We start from the raw sequence: 22,470 nt of genomic DNA on the forward strand, positions 1-22,470 counted from the left end.
AGGCCTTTTTCCATCTACAACAAGCGAGGCAACTGGCACCCTATCTATCTGATGAGTCTCTGGCAACAGTCATCCATGCCACGGTCACATCTAGGCTGGACTATTGCAACGCCCTGTATGTTGGGCTTCCGATGTCCACGACCCGAAAGCTCCGTATTGTTCAGAATGCAGCAGCCAGGCTACTCACAAGAACACCCATGAAATGCCACATAACACCAGTGCTGCAGCATCTGCATTGGCTTCCAACTGATTACCATGGTCTATATAAAATGCTAGTCCTGACTTTTAAAACTATTTACGGCCAGGGCCCATCGTATCTTAGGGACCGTCTCTCCTTCTCCCATCATCGGAGGTCGCAACGACCATCCCAACGAGACTTACTCTATGTACCGGGTCCTAGAGAAGTGCACTTGGAAAGGACCAGGCGCAGAGCTTTTTTTGTTTCTGCCCCTGCCTTATGGAATGCCTTGCCGCCCTATATGAGAGCCATGCGTGAGTTGGGGCCTTTTACCCTAGCACTCAAGACATGGCTCTTTACTAGAGCTTTTAATCTATTTTAATATTTTAATATTTTTAATCAATATTTGTATGTATGTATTTTTATCCTTTACAATTTTATCTTGTAAATCGCCTAGAGCATCGTGGATGGAGGGCGATTAATAAGTAATTAAATGATGATGATGATGATGATGAAGTGCAATTCCCAAAAATCTTGGGTCAATTCTCCGAAAACTCCTCCAGTCATCTGCAAACCCCGCCAGTATTCACAGTTGACCATGTTGGGTCTGTGTGCCAAGTTTGGTCCAGATCCATCACTTGGTTCAGATCCATACTGGATCCATCACTGCTGGATCCAGTATTCTTTGAATACGGATGAACTATAACTCTAATGTCAAGATCAGTCACTTGCAAATCCTGCCAGTATTCACAGTTGAGCATATTGAATTTGTGTGCCAGGTTTGGTCCAGATCCATCATCAGACGGGTTCAGTGTTCTCTGAATATGGGTGAACTATTAACTCCTGGATGTCAATGTCAATCATCCCCACACCCTGCCATGTTGGGTCTGTGTGCCAAATTAGTTCCAGGTCCATCATTGGTGCAGTTCAGAGTGCTCTTAGATTGCAGATGAACTATACATCCCAGTCCCTACAACTCCTATAAATCATGGTGAATTCTCCCCTAACCTCTCTCTCTAGTATGTTCAATTGCTGATCAATTCCTCTGCTATGTGCCATAGGAAAGGTAGGAAAGGGTTAAGGGAGAGGCAGTGGGTGGGGTCATGCAAATGGAGAGAGAAATGAACACTGGGATGTGTTCGCTGTAACCTGCAATGTCTTGGGAGGGAGTGACTTGGTGGCTGCTCAGCACTGGAAACTATAGCCTGTTTGTGGAGGCCAGATGCTGTCTGTGTGAATGGACACCCGTGCCACACACACAGATTTTCACTTTATTATGTGCATAGATAGATTGTATCATCCAGGTACAATAATGTTTACAAGGATGGCAATAGGAAGAGGCTTAGGTTTCCCTCTTACTTCCCCGGAGTGTAGTGGAGGCTTCTTCTTTGGAGGCTTTTAAACCGAGGCTGGATGGCCATCTGTCAGGGGTGCTTTGAATTAGGTTTTCTTGCTTCTTGGCAGGGGGTTGGACTGGATGGCCCACAAGGCCTTTTCCAACTCTATGATTCTATGAAACTTTAGCCCTCCAGGTGTTTTGAACTTCAGCTCTCACAATTTTTGACAGTCAGTACTCCAAAACACCTGGAGGGCTGAAGTTTGCCCATGCCTGTTTTTAATGTGCCTTTTGTGTTTTCTTCCCAACTTAAGCGAAAGTAGTGTCACCTTTTATATTTCACTTTCTGTAGGGACCATATATGCAAAAGCAGGAGTAGCAGGACAACTTGGGCACTGCTTGAGAACACATTTAAGCCTAAATCCTATTGATAGTTCCAACTGCAATAGATAGATTGAATCAAATGGATTCACCTATGTGTTAACTCACCATTGAACAATTCTGACCAAGCATAGGATTCCAGATGTAGTAAGGACTTGGATATCAACCAAGAAAATGCTGTCAAAAGTTCTGTCCTGTGAAGGTTCTTTAGGCTGATTTTGTAATCCATACATGAATAAAATTGTACATCAGGTAACAGCACTTAGATGGAATTATGCATTGGGAATGAAAGTTAAAACGTACTTGTTTTAGATGTAAGATAACTTTTTATGCAGAAGCAAGGAGGCACCTTCAATTTACCTCTTTGGGGGCAATTGTTACTAATGTTTATGTGCCATTTGTTTATTCAGGAATACCATAACACTCTTCATTTTTTGACAAAGTTTAAAATAGAAATTGGTAGAAGAAAACCAGAAGCTCAAAATAATAGCATAATAAAACAATTAAAAGCAGTTCTTAAAAACATGGCGTAACTGCTTATGTTGAGTTCACTGAACCAGAAAATGACACTACGAGCTGGTGTTGTGGAGGCTGATGTGGTTGCAAAAAGCCAGGCAAATTAAGCTTGAGCTGGTTTAAGGACTAAGTTGAAGCAATATGTTTTGAAGAGGAACTTCAAGGAAAAAGTGGTTTCCAGTGGGAAAGTAAAGTATGATTGGAAATGAAACCTTTAAAGATAATTGCTAAAATCTTGAAGCTGTTTAGTTTTATGATTTGGTCATTGAACATCCAATTTTAGATAGACTGTGTTTAGACAACTGTTTGGGCTCAGGAAGGTATGTTGTCATTGTTAGTAACAAGTATTTATAACCCACTTCCCCCCAAAGCTGAGTCTTAAGGCAACTTACAATTTAAAATCAGATTAGTACTGTCAAAGCATACAAAAATCAATATTAAAATAGAACTGAGCTTATAACAATTTAAAACATATTCTTAAAATAATTCAAAAGAACAGCTGTGACAGTACAATTAAAATAATACAGCACTACCCTCTTAGAGAAAGGTCAATTTTATCAGAATAAAAAGGTATTTGCCTGTGAAAGAAGGGGAATTTTCAGGGTTTCTAAGAAGGGAGTGCCAGAGACTTGGGTTCAGTCACCAAGAAGGTCCTGTCATGACTTCACTTGGGTTCAGTCACCAAGAAGGTCCTGTCATGATGAAGAGAAGGGAGATGAAGTCTGTCAGATAGCCTGGATCTAAGCCATATAAAGCTTTATAGGTCATTGCCCAGCCCTTTGAATCGTGTACAGAAACAGAGTGGCAGCTGGTGGAGCTGTTCTAGGAGGGGATTGTATGGTCCCTGTAACCAGGTCTAGTTAACACACTGTCCTTTTTACCTATCTTTCTTAGCATGTAATATGAAGTGGACAGGTTTGAGGAATGACAAAAGTGAGAAACAAAACCAGTTTAGAGACAAGGGAATGAAGTCATAAGGTAGAGGATCTTCTTCCCAAGAAGGCAATCCAGCATGAAAAGTTACCCAAGTGGAAGCTGAATGCAAAATAGATTATTTAAACTTTAAAAGATGAATTAAGGATGGTCAATGAAGACCAAGAGTTCTGAGCTAAGTGCTACTAGGAGATGATAATATGATCTCTATAGATCTAGGATGCGTTCAGAGTGCTTCACATATCCCTGAGGAAGTCCCGAATAGGATATAGACCCCAACTTCCTGTACATTATGTCCCTGTCCAAGGAACAAGTCTTGGTAGTGTTCCCCAGTTTGTATGTAAATCTTTGCATTCTTTTTCATTCTGACACTTTTGCATTGATTATTTTCAGAAAACATTCAGAAATGCTGCTAAACTGATCATTTCAAACTTCCTTTGCCTTTTCAGCTCATCCTTTCAGGATTGATGCATGTTTCTTCTCTCACCTTAATCTGTCTGAGAATTTGGATAAGCATGGCGCAACTCCAACAGGGAGGTCCTGATGAAAAAGAGAAGACTACAGCATTAAAGGGTACAAATTAATTTGGAACTTCTCCGTAGGCACTCCATACACTTGTTCTGATGAACTATAATTTTGTGGTTAGTAAAACAGGTGAGCAAGTGCAGATGTGTACAACTGCCATTCATAGCTTCAATTAGTTTTTTTAAAAACATCTGTCCATACTTCAGGTTTCTTGTTCTCTTCTATAGAAAATAATAACAGTCAATATTTAAATATTACGGGAAATATTTAGGGAAAAATTGAAGTGAAACTATTTGTGCAACGTTTTCTTTTTTAGAATAATAAACTAGGTCCAAAAAGGGGGTTTTAAGTTAGGATATGTGGAACATACTTCCAAATATTTCTGTATATAGGTTCTTTAAATGCTTGGTCTAGGAATGTAATCTGTATATGTGAGAAGGTTATTGTTCCTGTGATGTGCTAGCATACCTTTAATACAATGTAGCATATATTTCCTTTTGCTTTTTTTTTGTCTTAGATTTCTTCATCTTTTGCATCCACTACAACACCCCCCCCCCCCGATATAGCTTTAAAAATATATCATTAATGAACAAACCCACATGTGTAACAGTTGGGGAAAATATTTCAATGTGTGTTTGGGCTGTATTTTCTTTGGTTCATGGAAATCAGAATGAAAAGTTGCGGTTTCAGACACTGACTTACTACTACTTTTGATTATGTATTTTATTCTAATAAGTTAAATAAAGATTCAGGAAATCTATCCTTATCTATGGTTACTGTAACATTACCTGAAACCATTCATCTTTATATGAAACCAAACCGATATTTTTGACAAAAGACATTGCAACTTCAAAAGCTTGATTGATGTATTTTGTGCACTTTGGTTGGCAAATAAAGGTATTGCTGTTTTGTGGATTTTGGAGTTTGTTATATTTTGCTCCATGGCCAATACCCCTGCATACATTTATCCATAGCTATGTGGGTTGTTGCGCTTCCATCAATCATGTTAGATGGACTAAATATAGGATATGAGCATCTAGCTGTTCTTCTAAGGGAACAAACATTAACAGAACCTAGCACTCAAAGGAACAGACTAACAAATGAAGGCACTGTTAAGCTTGTATCTGTTTTGCAAAATCTATTGCTTCTAAATTAGTCTTAAGTACAAGTAGTTTAGACAAAATATGGTATGTTGCTTATGCTCACAGACTCACACCCATCCTTTGATGAAACATAATGTTCTACTTGTTCTACTGAACAGTATTTTCTCAGTTTGAAATGGAAATGATAAATAGTGCAAACATCAAGTGAATGAAGTTGTGGATTCTACAGTTATACTTTAGCAAATGTAAATTAAGGTATATAAGGTTTAATATATATCAGATATGTATATTTGATACATGTTCTTAAATACCATATGTATTTTTCAAGTGTACTCACTTTTCCCTTAAATATAAGGAATGTATGTGCTTTTCGAAAACAATATTCCAAATGCCATAATTACAAATTTCAACATAAAGCTTTGAATGATTTTAAACCAATCATGCTAAATCAGATCATATTGTTTAGAGCAGGGCTTCTTAAACGTTCTCCACTCGTGAGCCCTTTCTGCTCAGTATTTTTTATGCAACCCAGGTATATAGGTATATAAAATAAGTTTAACAATCAAACATTTACTGATAATAAATCAGCATTTTCAGTGCTTGCTAAGCAGACTGATTTTCCTTTTTATGAAGTACAACTGAAGCATTTTCTGAAGTGTTTACTGTAGACACTGCATTTTGTTGCTGTCAGATTTGTGTAAATGTCTAAAACAGCCCCTAGGTGGCCATCAGAAACCTTTTACTGCTGCCAAATGTTTTGCAACCCTCAGGACCCACAGTTTAAGAGGCATTGGTTTAGAGCACTGCTTTTCAAGAAAATCCACATCACTAGAAGCAAATTCTCATTTTGGAGAAGCTAAATAATGTGTGTATAAAATGCCTTGCTATGAGTACGGAGAGTGTTACTGAGTTGGGCTTTATGACCATGCCTACTGGTATTCAGTTAATCAGATTAGAAGAGATATTTATTGCAATCGGATCTTTCTTTATTACAGTCCTGATGTTTGCTGTTTCAGATTATCCAGATTTTTCCTAGCAAGTTCCTAGACTTTCCCTTAAAATCATTTGGATTTGTTTAATTTTAAAAGTGCTGCTGCAAAGGAATATACTAGAACAGAGCTACCTTTTGGTGACAACTGAAATATGTTGGTGCAGTTGTCTGGCTGAAAAAGAAACAAAAGAAACAAAAAGGAATGGACTATCGCTTCTGTATTATGTACACTTTTTCTTACATGTTTCTACAACTCTTCATCTAATAGTACAGTCAGTCCTCTGCATTTATGAGGATCAGGGGTGCAGAACTCTTGAAAAAGTGGAAAATCCACAAATTCCCCCCCACCCAAAAAACCCCCTATATTTAATACACACAAAAAAGTACCTGTACTAGCAGCATGGATGGACCCAGTTGTGTAAGCATGATTGTGTTTCTTGATCACTCACTCACTTGGACAGGAGAGGGAGTGGGATTGGTCAAGAGCAAGGGTCCTCAAACTTTTTAAGTGGAGGGCCAGTTCCCAGTCACTCAGACTGTTACGGGGCCGGACTATGATGAAATAGTCCAAAAATTAGAATTGTTGTTGTGTGGCTTCAAGTCGTTTCAGACTTAGGTCAACCCTAAATCTAAAGTTTAGGACAGGGGCCAGGTAAATGCCCTTGGAGGGCCACATCCGGCCCACGGGCCTTAGTTTGGGGACCCCTGGTCAAGAGGAACGGGAGGAGGGAGAAGGGAGGCATCCATCCTCTCTGCCCCACTCTTGCCTGTGTAAGTGACTAAGTGTACTCCTTCCATTCCATCTTCCCCCCTCCCCACATGAATGAGCAAACATGTTTGCATGTCCTCCCCTGTCCCACCCCCTTCCCCTCCCACCCATGTGCACTTTCCTCCCTTCCCTTTAACTCCCACCTATGAGCTTCTTCCTATCCCTTTCCGCCACACACTCTCCTCGTATCCCTTCTCTTGTGTCCTTGTGTCCTGGTCATGTAAGGGAGTAAGCGCATGTGTGCACACTTTTCCCATCCCCTTCTACCTGCTTGAGTGAGCTAGAGAATGTGTGTATAGCTGGGCACTGCCACCTCAACACCTTGACTTCCTCTCAGCAACACTGATGTTATTAAATTTGCTGTTACCATGGCATAGGTGTCAAATACAGTGATCCACAAGTAATCAAATTTGTAACTGCTTAACCTGTAAATGTGGAATGCCAACTATACAGAAATACTTCAGTTAGCAAAGTTGATATTCTCCTGTGCATTACATCTTTAACATAAAATTTAGTACCAGAGGAAGAAGAAACAAAGTGTTGGAAAGACACATACATTATGCTCTTTCCCTATCTGCTAGATAGATAATAGGATAACTGAATTCCCAGATCTCAGTGTCTATAATGCTCTTTCTCCATATTCTCCTTTTTTTTAAAAAAAGTTAATTTTCTTTAGCTGTTTTTTTTCCACAGTAAAGAATATGGGCATTTTTGATGCTATGTATGTATCTTAAGTAGAAAATAATCTGTTTAGCCAGTACAAATCTAGAAAATACACTTATTATAGGGAATATTTCAATAACATTTAAGTATATTGTATTTCTGCATTGGCTTGAATGTTTTTTTCAGACAACTATAGATGATGATGATGCATTAATTAAAAAAGAGCTAGCAGCTCTTCTGGCTTTTTAAATATCCAGTTCTATGTGTGGTTGCATTCTAGGTAGCGGTCAAGCCTGGTATGCTTTAGGGTGGATTAATTCATGAGTAACAGAGAAACTAGCCAGTGTATGGTTGTGTAGAACTGTCCAAAAGACAGCACAGATCCTAGTTTACATTTACTTCCAAACAGAATGCATGATTGAATCATACTGTACTTCCTTAATCTTGTTAGTGTTATCTCATTAGGATTAATACTCGAGTTATCTTTGTACATAGGATTATAATTTCCAGAAATTGAACCAAGCCAGAAATGCTGAGAGAAATTGAGTCAAACCAGGCTATTGTGAAGAGAGAGAGAACAACCAATTCAAGGTGCAGGTTATCACCTACAAAGCCCTAAACGGTTTGGGACCCACCTACCTTAGAGACCGCATCTCCCCCTACGAACCCGCACGTTCTCTTCGCTCATCGGGGGAGGCCCTTCTCTCACTCCCACCACGCTCGCAGTCGCAGTTGGTGGGGACGAGAGAGAGGGCCTTCTCCGTCGTGGCCCCCCGGCTTTGGAACTCGCTCCCTAGAGAGATCAGGCAGGCCCCTACCCTCCTCTCCTTCCGTAGGAGCTTAAAAACCTGGCTCTTTCAAAAGGTGTTTGATACTTAATTTGGTGTCGGACTGATCTATCTGCCCATTTTATAATAGCCCCATTCTCGAGGTGTTGCCAATGCTATATTGCACTTTGTCCATTTCAACTGTGAAATTACCTTCCCCATTTCGGCCCATTTCGGCACATGTTGCACTTTGCCTGGGTTCTATGAATTAGTCTCCAGTGTTAATATTGTATGTTTTATGTTGATTTTAACAATTGTTTTTACTGTAATTGATGTTTTTATTGGATAACTGTTTTATTGCTGTATTTTGATATTTGATTGTTTTATCGGGCAAGGCCCCATGTAAGCCGCCCCGAGTGCCTTCGGGGAGATGGGCGGGGTATAAAAATAAAGTTATTATTATTATTATTATTATTATTATTATTATTATTATTATTATTATTATGGAAATTTGCAAGACCTTTAGAAGTCAATAAAATGCCACCATCTTATCCTGGCTACACCCTGTTGACTGTCGCATATGGTGAGGAGAACAGGGATATGAGGAAGGCATGACTGCTTGGGTGGAATTCTGAACCTCACTTTTCTTAGGAATGATGACTCAGTACAAGATTTTTGGAAGTCCTACTTACTCTACTCATGTTTCTCTGCATGTATAGAATCTTGTCTGTGATCAGTTGAAACTATCCTGCTTATCTAAAAGGACTTGTTGGTTTAAGTAGACCAAAACTGTACAATTGCTTCTCCTCTTTCAGTACATTTTTCAAGATACTGCTTTTTGTTAAGAGTGATATGTTTGAATATAAAATCTACAGAAATACAACCTTTCTCCCCGCATTTTTCTTCCAGATTTGTTGTCTAGAATAGACTTGGATGAACTGATGAAAAAAGATGAGCCACCTCTTGAGTTTCCTGATACTCTTGAAGGATTTGAGTATACTTTTAATGAAAGTAAGTACCAGTAATATATGTAAGAAGCCAAATAGGAATGATAAAATATTGATATATTTCCAGAGCTTGGATCCATAATTTGCTGTTGAGAATCTTCTTTTTGTCTTTAAACAATTTAATTAAAGAAATACTTGTGGATTGTTATAGAGAAAAAATCTGATAGATCATAGTTTTATCTGATGTACATAATTACGCATTGTATTCTATTGCAATTTATCCTTGGGTCATTCTAAAAATAGGAAATCAGTTAACCAAGTATGATAGCAATGCTTCACAAAAAAATCTCATCCAGTTTTTATTTAACATATTGCTTAGTAAATAGCCTATTACATTTCAATTCAAATTACAGTGTAATACATTGAAAAATATTTGAATGCCGGTCTTCCTGATTTGAATGGGACTTTTCTTTAGAGTTCTAATGAATCAGTTATGTTTTTCACAAATGTGTACTGAAATGAATGAGGAAATCCTTGGGAGTCAAGACAGCAATAAAATATTTCATTGTAGACAATGAAACAGAAATTTGTTGCCGCTTTGAGTCTCTTTTGTGGAAAGAAAAAGCAGGTTATAAATAAACATAAACATAAACATAATAATAATAATAATAATAATAATAATAATAATAATAATAATAATATAACAAATTAAATTGTTTTGTTTTGAAATGTCGCTGTGTTACTGTTTACTCCTTAAGACTGTCAGCTCTGTATGGCTCACATTTACTCAACACCCTGAATGACTTTTGTCATACTCTGTTTTGGATCTCATATGTAGCCATATTTTTAGAATGTTGTAGAAGGCAGTGTACTTTGGAGTGTCATCTTTCAGTGTGTTCATGTTTTCCTGCAAAGTTGAAACTAATTATAGTTGTTTAAACTAAGCTGTTTGGATATATTGAAAAATGCTTATATTTCAGTTTAATTAACTCTTACATAAAATTCAGTATATACCACAAGAATTATACTGAAAGTCTGTTTTTATAAACAAAATAGTGCTTCAGTTTAATAAATCAATTACGTATCTAAACAAGTTAATTCCAAATAACCTCTTTTAGGGAAATCCTACAGCCAAAAAGAGCTGGACAGTAATTGACATAATTCAAAGGCTCTTTACCTCCCCCCTCCCCCCCATCAAAGGAAGCTTTTGCCTTATACAAGTTTTCTTCTTGGTTAAGAAGATCATCTCCTAGGATTTTCCAACTCCCCATTGGTCTCTTACCCAAAAGGTAGCAAGCTAATCACTACTTTTAACTAGTCACTTTGTTGATGAGGATATAACAGTTACATTTCAGAAACAGTGGAACCAATAAGCAGTGTAGCCCATGGTGATGAATTCTGGGAGTTACAATCTCTAGAGATTCTCACCCCTGTCCTGAAGGGATAAACTAGAATGTGCTACCCATCATCTAAAGGTTACATACCCTGAAAGGGCCTCCCTTGCATCCGAGACAGGTGAAACTATAGACTAGAGCTTTCTAGACATCTCATGTTGGTGACACACCATTTTTATACATGCATCATTTCACGACACAGTATTTCAGTTTTACTAGCAAAGCAGAAACTACACCAACTCCTTATAAGAGATATGAAGACATACATAAATTGAAATAACAAAATGTATGGGAACATAACATATTTCATGAAAATCTTTCATTGATATTTTTAAAAATGTATGATTTACTGCTTAGATCCTATGTCAATCACTGCACATAATGGTATGATCCCTAATACAGGGTTATCACAAAAGAATGCCCCGATTCATGAAAAATCAGATAATGTGATTTTCTGGATGTGTTTTCTCATGTTGTCTCTCATAGTTGAGGTCTACCTATGATGTCAATTACAGGCCTCTCTCATCTTTTTAAATGGGAGAACTTGTAAATCGGTATCTGACTAAATACTTTTTTCCTCCACTGTATCTCAACCTTGGAATGGGGAATACAATACAGGGTTAATGCAAAAGAATGTCCTGATTTAAAAAATTAATGGTAAATGTTTTAGTGAACGCACACATATGAAACCTACAGCAATGTGAAAGGGAAGTCTTCACGTTTTTTTCCAAATATATGACTAAATACTCTCCTCCCTCCCCCACTGTATCTCATTGTAAGCAAGTTCCAAGACCCAAGGCTAAAGTCCTAAATGCACTTAATAGGGAATATACTCCACCAAACATAGCATGACTAATTTCTAATACAGTTGTGCAGTAAAGCTGTAGTATCTGCCTACCTTTCCGTGAAAGCCAAAATAAAAACCCCAAGGAGAAGAGCAACAGTGGAAGAGGACTAAACCCCCTTAGTTGCATTTTTTTTTCAAAGAAAGAAATGTTGCAGTTTCTAAGAAGGGTAGTTTAAAAACTTTTCATGCCGGATATAGTTTATTTTTGTAATTCTGAAAGCAGCAGACACATGGTCATACAGTAGAGTCTCACTTATCCAAGCCTTGCTTATCCAAGCTTCTGGATTATCCAGGCCATTTTTGTAGTCAATGTTTTCAATATATCATGATATTTTGGTGCTAAATTAGTAAATACAGTAATTACAGCATAACATTACTGCATATTGAACTACTTATTCTGTCAAATTTGTTGTATACGATGTTTTGGTGCTTAATTTGTAAAATCATAACCTAATTTGATGTTTAATAGGCTTTTCCTTAATCCCTCCTTATTATCCAAGATATTTGCTTATCCAAGCTTCTGCTGGCCCGTTTAGCTTGGATAAGTGAGACTCTACTGTAATTATAAAAGCAGCAGACACACAGTTATCCTGTAGCAGATGGCAATACACAAAGGATATACAGTACATAAATTATGTGACTTCCATGTCATTTGGGAACATAGTTTATAATCTGAAGTTTAGCCAGATGATGAAAAAATGTGGAGAAAAATAGCATCCATGTGATTGTATACGAAGGCTTACATCTTTTTGGAGAGAGGCTGCTATGAGCTTGCTCAAGTTTCAGCACTGTTTTGTCATCTGTGTACTAAACATATGTGTATAGAGTGATGAGAAGCATACATTACCACACATCTGAAATGGTCACATGAAGTAGTTATAGATATGAGAGGCATATATAACTGAAGACATGAAGATACAGGTTGATCATCCCTTTATTTGAAATGCTTGGAACTAGAAGTGTTCCTTATTTTAAATATTTGGATATTTTCCAGATATAGATAATTCGCCTGCATACATATCAATTTCCTTTACCTTTGTGGATGGACTTGTGCCTGTCTCCCACTTGTGTCTTATTTGTTTGCTACTTGTCTTGTGCACAAGACATAAGGCTGGAGAGAGACTGAAAATATGTGAAATAGCAGGAAACCAACACTTTTTGTCATCAGTAGCCAGCTTTTACCTTTGAGGCAGTGACTGCAGTGCTCCCAAAAATTTGGGTCTCAGATCTCAGGCTCTCTTTCTTTGCATCAGCCATCGTTTCTACCTTCTAGGTGGCAACTGAGGCATTCCTGCTCATTTCATATCTCAGATGCTCAATCTCTCTATAGCCTTACGTCATACTTGTTTGTTACTTGTGTTATGTATGAGATGCGAGACTAGAAAGAAGCTAAGGATCTCAGAGATGAACAAATAGGAGCTCTGCAGCCACTTCCTCAAAGGCAGAAGCTGGCAGCAAAAGGTTTTGGGTTTTGGAGGTTTTTGAAATTCTGATTTCTGGATAAGGGAGGCCCAACTTCTAGTTATATCTGTTTAATACACTTTGTCATAAACTTTCTGGTTTAAACCTCTTTTCTCTTTCGGTTTTAGAAAAGGCTTTTCTTTAAATGTAATCACTTATACAGTGCTTTTCAATACCCTGATGGCTTTCATAGGAAGCTACTTAGAAACTAAATATGTCATCAAAGTAATGCTCTTTGAAAGGAGCAGTTCAATTCTTACTTTTCTACTTCTTATTTTTAGTACAGTACAATCTCAGAATCCTTTCTAGACACATTTAAAAGTGCACATTTGATTGCTAAAGAGGGCAGTATGAAATCTGAATGTGGAAGTATGCAAGTGAAATATTAAGAGTTGTATCATTCTTATATTTGATAGGCATTGTTAGATTAAATTTGAATAAATTCTTCATCCTGGTGGCCTCAGATTGGGCTGTGTGGCTGGAATTTTTTTGCATTTGCACTAATCTCAGTTATGCTTCAGTATTTGGAGGAAGATGTGCTTGTTATTCTGATTGTAAAGCAATAATATATTTTCAGCAGGTAGCATTTCTAGAAAGCCTAAGAGCACTTGAAAATATACTACAGTTCTTACTAGACAATGTGCTATGATTTCTTTAGGGAGAGAGAAACTCCACCAATAACTAGCCTTTAAAATGAGGATAGACACTCAACATAGAATTTTAAAAATTAGAAGTCTTGGAAGAAACATAGGGGGTAGTTATTCTATAAAGAAAGGTATATAGAGATCTGGCATATTGGGTATGAAGTGAGGGAGCACACTTCCTTGGAGGTTTGTAACTGGAAAAAGCACATTGAAACTGAGGTAATAGCAGGACTGAAAAAGCTAAACTTCACTTATTTTATGTATCAGTATATTTGCAGGCAGGTTTATTGCAGATACTATAAAGTTCAGCTTTTTCTTTTGGAGACTTGAGAATTTTCCAAACTGATTTTGCCATACAAACATATAAACAAAATACATACACACAGACTTACAAAATTGTGCACCTTTGCTTTGATAAAGAAAATATTTATATTTTCTTGCTTATGTCATCTTCTGCTAACAGAAATACTGCTTTTATTATTGCATTTTTATGGTAATCTAAGCTGGAATACAATTATTCAATTGTATTCAGTCTTAACAATATTTTGAATAAAATTAGTTTTTGTGCAGAACAAACCGTAGAATAAGACTGTCTGGTATCATTATCTTAGCTTTACATTTTGTTTGATCTGTTACACATGTGGACATTGCTGGTTGCCTTTCTGTGAGCAACTATGGAGCCACTGGGAAAATAGAATGCTGGACATGATAGCCCCAAAGTCTGAATCAGCATGTTTCTCATGTTTTTATCGATTAATCTTGGGATTAGGTGCTGTTTTTAACAATTTTTAATTGTATTTATATGTTTTGTTTGATTTTAAAGTTTAATTTGTTGCACATTGTATGCTTTTATGTTTCAATGTGGCATTTAATATTTGTCAAAACTGGAAGCCGTTCTGAGTCCCTTCTGGGATGAGATAGAGCGGGGTAGAAATACAGTAATTAAATAAAAATAAATGAACCTAACATTATTATTGATAGTTAGATGACATAAATGGAACTGTAATGTATGATATGCAGGCAATCCCCCAGTTACAAACACCCGACTTACAAACAACTCATAGTTAAGAACGGGGTGTGACAACAGGAAGTGAGAGAAACCTACCCAGCAGAAAATCACTCCTGGAAGTTATCATGGTGAAAATCTTAACATTGTTTCCCTGTTGAATGCAGCTTGCCAAGAAATATTTTGTTTAAATGCTTCATAAATACTTTCTTATAATACATAAATGTAGGAAAAACCTACTTAAATGTGATTAGATCAATAGGTACAGCTCCGGCGGGAAGGTAATGGTGCTCCATGCAGTCATGCTGGCCACATGACCTTGGAGATGTCTACGGAAAATGCTGGCTCTTCAGCTTAGAAATGGAGATGAGCACCAACCCCCCAGAGTCAGACACTACTAGACTTAATGTCAGGGGAAAACGTTTAACTTTTTACTAGAAGAAAACTATATTACATTGTGCTTATAAATAAATGCCACAGTAGTATTAGGGATATAATTATGTACTATGAAATCCATAACATTTTAAATTAATGTAATTTTTACCATTGATTCTTGAGATCAAAGTGACATTAATTTTTAGATTTTTATATGAAGACATTATACTTGAGTTAAAAAATTAGAAACAAAAGAATTATTTTTTTCTTCTTATTTCATATTCTATGTGGCATCTATATTTGCTGAAATTCTGAAGTAGGTATATGCATTTTTACATAATTATAAATTTTCTTTGAATACAATTATAGTGTTGGTTCTGAGAACTGCATATAGAGTGAGTTTCACATTAAGAGACTTTCTCATTCTGCGCATAGTAATTCTGTTTGATTTTTTCTGCTCATATCATACAATGGGTTTTCCTGTCTCTTTCTGAAACACTAACCAGTTTTTTTTAGTTGCCAGGAGAACCATAAAAGTCCTTGTAGTCACTTAACAAAATCCCATCTCTTAACTTTGAAGAATTAAATAGTATTTGTGTGGTACACAGTTAATATTTTTCTGGAGAACTATTATTTGTAGATTTGTATGTTAAATATAATCTTCTTTTTTTCTAGAGGGGCAGTTAAGGCATATAAAAACTGGAGAGCCATTTGTGTTTAACTACCGTGAAGATTTGCATAGATGGAACCAAAAACGCTATGAAGCTCTTGGAGAGGTAGATATTCTATACAAACAATAATTACTGTATGTAGTATAGGTTCACAAGCCTATGTTTTGTATAGTTTGTTAAGAATATTCTCTATGATTAAATGGTGGAAGGAGGAGTTCTTTTAAAGCAAAATAATTTCCCTCTGAATTTGTTGCAGCTATATAATCTAATATGGGCAGATAGTTATCTACAAAGTGCTTAGTAAACAGAAAAAAATGGTACAAAATGTTGAAGTAGCTATGTTGGTAGAGCACCATTGTTTAAAATTAGATCTAGAATTGCCTTTCTCTTTTAATATAATAATCTTTTAGAAAAACCTAGTTATTTTTGTATTAAATTTTAGAACATTAACATAACAATAATATATTGCCTTTTATTTTTTTCAATTTTCAATTTTAAGCCAACTTGAGTAGCATACTGCTTTCTTTTTAGCTTTTTCTTGGTATACATAAATACTTTGAGCATTTCTGGTATAAAAACATTAAATTGACTTTGACTAGCATGTGGTGTGTTTCCTTGAATCTTATGAGGGTTATCCACAAAGTAGGTTACGTTTTGGAATTAAAAATGAACAAAGTATAGGAGAAAACATTTACCATATGCAGTTGAAAGCCACACCCAAATACCACTTCTCAACATAGTCGCCATTCAAATCTAGGCACTTACCATAGCGATGAATGAGCTTTGCAAATCCTTCCCCACCAAATTCTGCTGCTTGCATCCTCAACCAACCGGTCACCCCTTCCCGCAGCTGCACAGCGTCGCCAAAATGCTGCATTGCTAGCCACGCCCCCATTGTTGGAAACAAGTGGTTGAGGGCGCAAGTGGCAGAATTTAGTGGGAAGGATCTGCAAAGTTCACTCATAGCTATGGTAAGATTTGAATGGCAACTACGTGAGATGTGGTATTTGGGTGTGGCTTTCAACTGCATATGGTAAATGTTTTCTCCTATACTTTTGTTCATTTTAATTCCAAAACGTAACCTTTGTGGATAGCCCTCGTACATCAAATTAAAATAAAAAAATTTAAAAACCCTTACCATCACTTTAACCGCTTATTCATTCATTATTTATTTATATCAAGGTATTTCATAAATATGTTCTTAAAACTTATTTATTGGTAGTAGAAACTTGCTAATGCTTAGCTATTCTACATTCAGTAGATTTGCTTGGTTTCATATGTCATGGCTGATTTTAAGTCATTTACCTGTATATACACATAGCTTTTGTTATCTTTGCTGTTGTAGCTGTAGTCAAATTATACAGGAACAACAGAGGTTTCTATTTATTTTGCTGACATTTTTCAAAATATAAATGAAATTTGTAAAAGTTATGAGAAAAGCTGTGAAAATGAATAAGGAGCAGACCCTGTTATTAACGATATAGTCAATTGTATGCGTACTCAGAAGTAAATCCCACTATGTTCAATTGACTATTCTTTGTAGTACTGTAACTGAAGGCAGATTTACAACTTGCAGTACATACATGCTACAGAATTTTAGACTCTCTGAACACAGTATACATTTCAGATGTGATATGAGAAGGTTGACTTTGAGCATATCAGTCGGTTAACTTTGAATGTATTAGGCAGGTAATTTTCATCTGAAAGCTGGTAATATAAATTAAAAGCAGTCATTGTGATGTTGGCCCATGAGGAAAAATTTCCAAAATCAACAGGTAGGCAATATCTTTAGTAGCGGAATAGGACTCTGAGCTGCTTGGGGCCCCACTGGAATTATCCAGCACTTTTATCCAGTTTTTAAACTGGGAAATCCTGTGTTACCTTCTGTGGGTCGGGTGGGGGGCAGTTTTACTGGGATTAAAGCACACCCCAATTTACTGCCTTTCTGAATGCACAAATTAATCAGTCTGACATTTTGTGTTATTTCTCTACCAAAGGGGATCAGTGTATACCACCTGCCATTAAAGTCTTTGGTGCTTTAATTAAGTTTAATACATAGTTTCTGATTGCTTTTGCTATTTGGATTTGGGAAGTAACATCAGCATTACATAATTTTCAGGCTAAAAGACTTTAGGGCTCTCCTCCCAAGCCCCAGATGTGTTTCTGTAACAGTTCTATTGTTAAATTACTATATAAAGCCTTAATAAGAAAAAATCTTTTATCAACCAAAACGTTATCTAACTTCTCTCATAATGTGGTCCTGGAGATGGAGTCAAATGCTGACTATAGGTCCTTAAAAAGCAACAAACAGTATGCCTTGCAGAGGCCTAGAATTTCACAGCAAGTTGTGGAACAAACAAAAATCAAAGTTAAGTATTTCTATCTAAATGTAGCTTGTGGCTCATTAAGAATGTTATTAGAATTCAAAGAAGAAATCAGTCTGCGATGTAGGAAATGAGCATGTAACGTTCCCATTATTGATAGCTGATTAATAGGTTTGTAATTCCCTGGATTGGTGGCTTGACATTTCTTACAATTTGGTACAACAATTGCTTGCTTCCAATTAGTGAATTTTGCCAGAATTATTAATCTTTGAAAAGAGAACAGCCAGCAATGGTGCCCACAAATGTTGATTAGTTTAACAAGTTCAACGTGGATAGAATTAATACTTGGAGCATTTTCTACTTTTAACCTATAGAATTAAGTCAGAAACTTCTTCTATAGACAGATTTCAGGCAGGAACAACTGAGAAGATGACTTCATAGGAATTGTCAAAGAATGGTTCAAAACTAGTGATCTCTATAAAAAGAAAGATCTAAAATTCTCCTCCAAAATCTAAGGTGCTTTCACATCAAGCTTAGGTATCATTACAGATCTTTTTAAAAAGTCAATTCACCTCAACAGCTTATTTAGACCAACTGATTATTTAGAATTTATCCTCTGTGTCTCATCAATAATTAAATTACAACAGTTGGATGATATTGAATTAACCATATCCTTCTCTGTGAAACAAATATGATAAGATCTAAAGGCTGGTGGTGACTATCTCTTCTGGTATAGCTACAAAAACAATAAACTAAAAGCATGTGTTGTCAAAGGCTTCATGGCCAGAATCACTGGGATGCTGTGAGTTTCAGATCCAGAAATCATCATTCTCCCAGCAAACAAGGGGAATGCCACAATAATCATGAAAACAGAACAGTACAAAGATAAAATCAGACAACTCCTGGATCCCACAACATACAAAAAACAAACAGGACCCAACCAACAAAATCACCAGAAAAACCAACACTTTAATTAAGAACTCTTCAATTAATCTTAACATACACCATCAACTATGTGGATCGGAAGCTCTTCCACCTAGGCTTTATGGACTACCAAAAATCCATAAGGACTCAACTCTGCTCAGGCCTATTGTGAGCGCCATTGGATCCCCCACATATGATTTGGCAAAATTTCTGACCACACAACTACGAATCCATATTGGGCTCACTATACACTACATTAAGAACTCAGCCCCACTTCATAGAAAAATATCAGCAATCTCAAATTCAGCGCCAATGACAAACTGATCAGCTTTGATATGGTGTCTCTATTCACCAAGGTCCCTATAGCAGACACCATTATACTCATCAACCAGAATTTCCCAGAAGACATCACAGGTCTGTTTCAAAACTGCCTAACCACAAGCTACTTCCAGTGGGACAATGAATTCTATGAACAGAAAGATGGAGTAGCCATGGGGAGCCCACTTAGCCCTGTCATAGCAAATTTCTACACGGAACACTTTGAGAAACAAGCCCTGGAAACAACACTTTTAAAAGCCCACTATATGATTGGTCATTAGAATCATTAGAACTGATCATGTATATAAAATATGGACCAAAGATATAAACAGATTTCTATGGAAAAATAAAAAAGCCAGAAGTAATTCAAAACTGTTAAGAGATGACACAACACGAGGAGGAATGGGCCTGCTGGACTTAAAGTGTTATTACGAAGCATGTAATTTAATTTGGCTAAAAGACTGGACAACATTGGAACACAGCAGGCTGCTAAGTTTAGAAGGCCACGATCTCAGATCTGGCTGGCACAATTATATTTGGTATGACAAAAGAAAAACAGAAAAAAAATTAGTAACCATTTTATAAGAGCCTCCCTAATCAAAGTATGGGAAAAATACAAGGATAGATTTTATAGTAAAACCCCCCTCTGATATCGCCCATTGAAGCCAAGCACAATAGAGAATTCAGCAGAAAAAATTGGTTGACATATCAACAAATATTAAAAAAGAACAATAATGAATACATAATAAAAACACACACAGAAATTAAACAAATATATAAAGAAATCTCATGGTATCAATATTACCAATTACAAATAAGTTTTAAAGAAGATGTCCAAAAGGGATTCAATTAAGACCAGGGAACATGGGAAATTATAAGGAAAAAAGACAAAAAGCTAATAAAAATATTGTACCAACAATTACTAAAATGGGCAACAGAAGAGGAATACATAAAAGAATGTATGATAAAATGGGCGAAAGATATAGGCCACAGTTTGAATTTGGACCAATGGGAAAAAAATTGGAAAGAAAAATTAAAATACATGGCTGCAACTGATATTAGAGAAAACTGGTACAAGATGCAATGCAGATGGTATTACATGCCAGAAAATTATCAAAATTTAATAAAAAGAAATCTAATATGTGTTGGAAATCTGGGGAAAAATTGGAACATTCTTCCATCAATGGTGGACGTGTGAGAAAATAAAAGAATTTTGGAAGATCATACATCAAATGACACAGGAAATTGTAGGAATCAAATTCAAATTAGAACCGGAAATGTACTTATTAAGCTTTACGAACTCGAAATTTTTAAAAAATGAGGACAGAATATTTTTCTACATAAGCACAGCGGCAAGATTAACAGTAGCAAAAATCTGGAAAGGAAAAAGACTTCCAACTCCTGAGGAATGGATAATTAGAATACTGGACATAGTACAAATGGACAAACTAACACAAAAATTAAGAGATGGAAAAAATAAATCAGACTGGACAAACTTTACAAAATTTCTGATAAAAAGGAGAATGGATTTTACGATAGACCTGTCTATCATATAAAATGGACCAAATGAGAAGAGACAAAGAGAAAACACGAACTACATAGTGAACGAAAGGGAAAACTCCGGTCAAGATGGGAAGTCAAATTGCACCCCCCCCTTTTTTTTTTTCTTTCTCCTCCTGTTTTTACCCTTAGTTACTCCCATGACTTTTCTCTCTTTTCTGGCACTCACCACTTTCCTATCAATATATTATTCCACCCTAACCCAAACACCCAATTTACTGTGGATAAAGAAAACAAAGGAAAACTACAACTTCTAGATATCCTAGTCATCCACAAACCAAATCATCAATTGGGCCACACAGTCCTACATAAAACTCCAGTCATCACCCAGATCAAAAAAGAAGCACAATAATAGCCCTGGCAGACTATTCAAAGAGAATCTGTGAACCCCACCTTTTCCAAGGTGAACTGAACCACCTAAACTGGGCTCTACAGGCCAAAGGATACTCTACGACAGACATCAGAAGAGTTGCAAGACCAGGAACAAGCCACAAGAGTAAAAAAAAAAAGATCCACCCAGAGGAAAGGTGTTCTTACCATACATCAAGGGAACCACTGACGGCATAGGGAAGCTGATGAAGAAACACAACCTACAAACAATCTGCAGACCCATCAAGAAAATTCAACAAATGCTACATTCAGCAAAGGATAAGAGGGATCCTTTGCAGGAGTCTACTGTATACTATGCAGCTGTGGACAGGTCTACATAGGGACCACCAAACACAACGCCCAAACACGAATCAAAGAACATGAAAGGCACTGCAGATTAATTCAGCCAGAGAAGTCAGCTATAGTAGAGCACTTGATGAACCAACCTGGACACAGAATATTATTTGAAAACACAGAAATGCTGGACCACGCTGACAACCACCATGTCAGATTACACAGAGAAGCCATTGAAATCCACATGCATGTGGACAATTTCAACAGAAAGGAGGAAACCACAAAAATGAACAAAATCTTTTTACCAGTATTAAAAAAACACCAGAATCAAGACAGTAAATAAAGAACACCACTTAGCAACAAGGGAATTCCAGACAGCAAACAATCAAGTGCCAGTTAACGCCTCCCAAATAAAGGATGTCTCCAGGCAACAACACTGGTTGACTTTGCAGCTGCAAGACCACTCAGTTCTAATCAAGCTTGCCAATTGCAACATTTACACTTGCTTCAAACTGACAAGGGTTCTTTCCTCCACCCTGAACAGTCCAAACATATATAATATACATTCCATTCCACTTGCCTCATTTCCAAAAAACATCTGAACAAACCTCTGAGGATGCTTGCCACAGATGCAGGTGAAATGTCAGGAAAGAATGTTTCTGGAACATGGCCATACAGCCTGAAAAATGCACTGTAACCCAATAACTAAAAGCATTTCTAGAAACAAACCAGTAGTCCACTGTAAGTCTGAGAAAGTAAATACGTCCATACAATCTTTAGAGGCCACACCATTTACAATTAATAAATTCATCCTAAATTGCAGTTGCCAAATAGAAACCAGTAAAATAAAATTTCAGCTCTTTTGGGTTTCTGTAAGTAGGGAAGAAACCTATTTCCTTTTAATTCACTTAATACTGGATATTTGGCTTCTAACTTGTTGCCATTAGGTCCAGTCCTAATATTTAGATTTCTCATAGTGTATATGTATGCAGTAGGGAACTTTATAACTAGAGAAAAAAACATAATGCTCAACATTTAGCCAGGTGTCTTCCATCTGAGATTTAAATTTAAATGGGAGAATATAAATGGTAACAGTGATGATGCTTTTAGTGTTTAGTTTTAGAAAAAAAAATCCCAAATGTTAGATGTTCAGACTTATCCAAAGTCATTATCT

General features: G+C 36.6%; 1 protein-coding gene across 12 annotated transcripts in view; it reads left to right on the forward strand.

Annotated features, from left to right (window-relative positions):
- Positions 1 to 22,470, forward strand: part of arb2a (ARB2 cotranscriptional regulator A) — a 284,933-nt gene that overhangs the window by 2,358 nt on the left and 260,105 nt on the right. For 7 of the 12 annotated variants that reach the window (XM_062974236.1, XM_062974231.1, XM_062974232.1 and 4 more), the window contains exons 2-4: positions 3,794 to 3,917; positions 9,072 to 9,173; positions 15,512 to 15,612. In XM_062974236.1, the coding sequence (XP_062830306.1) occupies positions 3,812 to 3,917; positions 9,072 to 9,173; positions 15,512 to 15,612 (309 nt within the window). In that variant the 5' untranslated portion in view covers positions 3,794 to 3,811. Of the gene's footprint in view, positions 1 to 3,793; positions 3,999 to 9,071; positions 9,174 to 15,511; positions 15,613 to 22,470 lie in introns of those variants that run through there. The other 5 variants (XM_062974238.1, XM_062974239.1, XM_062974240.1 and 2 more) reach the window with 5 other exon arrangements.

Source organism: Anolis carolinensis, chromosome 2, assembly GCF_035594765.1.
Source record: "Anolis carolinensis isolate JA03-04 chromosome 2, rAnoCar3.1.pri, whole genome shotgun sequence".
In the NCBI taxonomy this organism is placed as follows: Eukaryota; Metazoa; Chordata; class Lepidosauria; order Squamata; family Dactyloidae; genus Anolis; species Anolis carolinensis.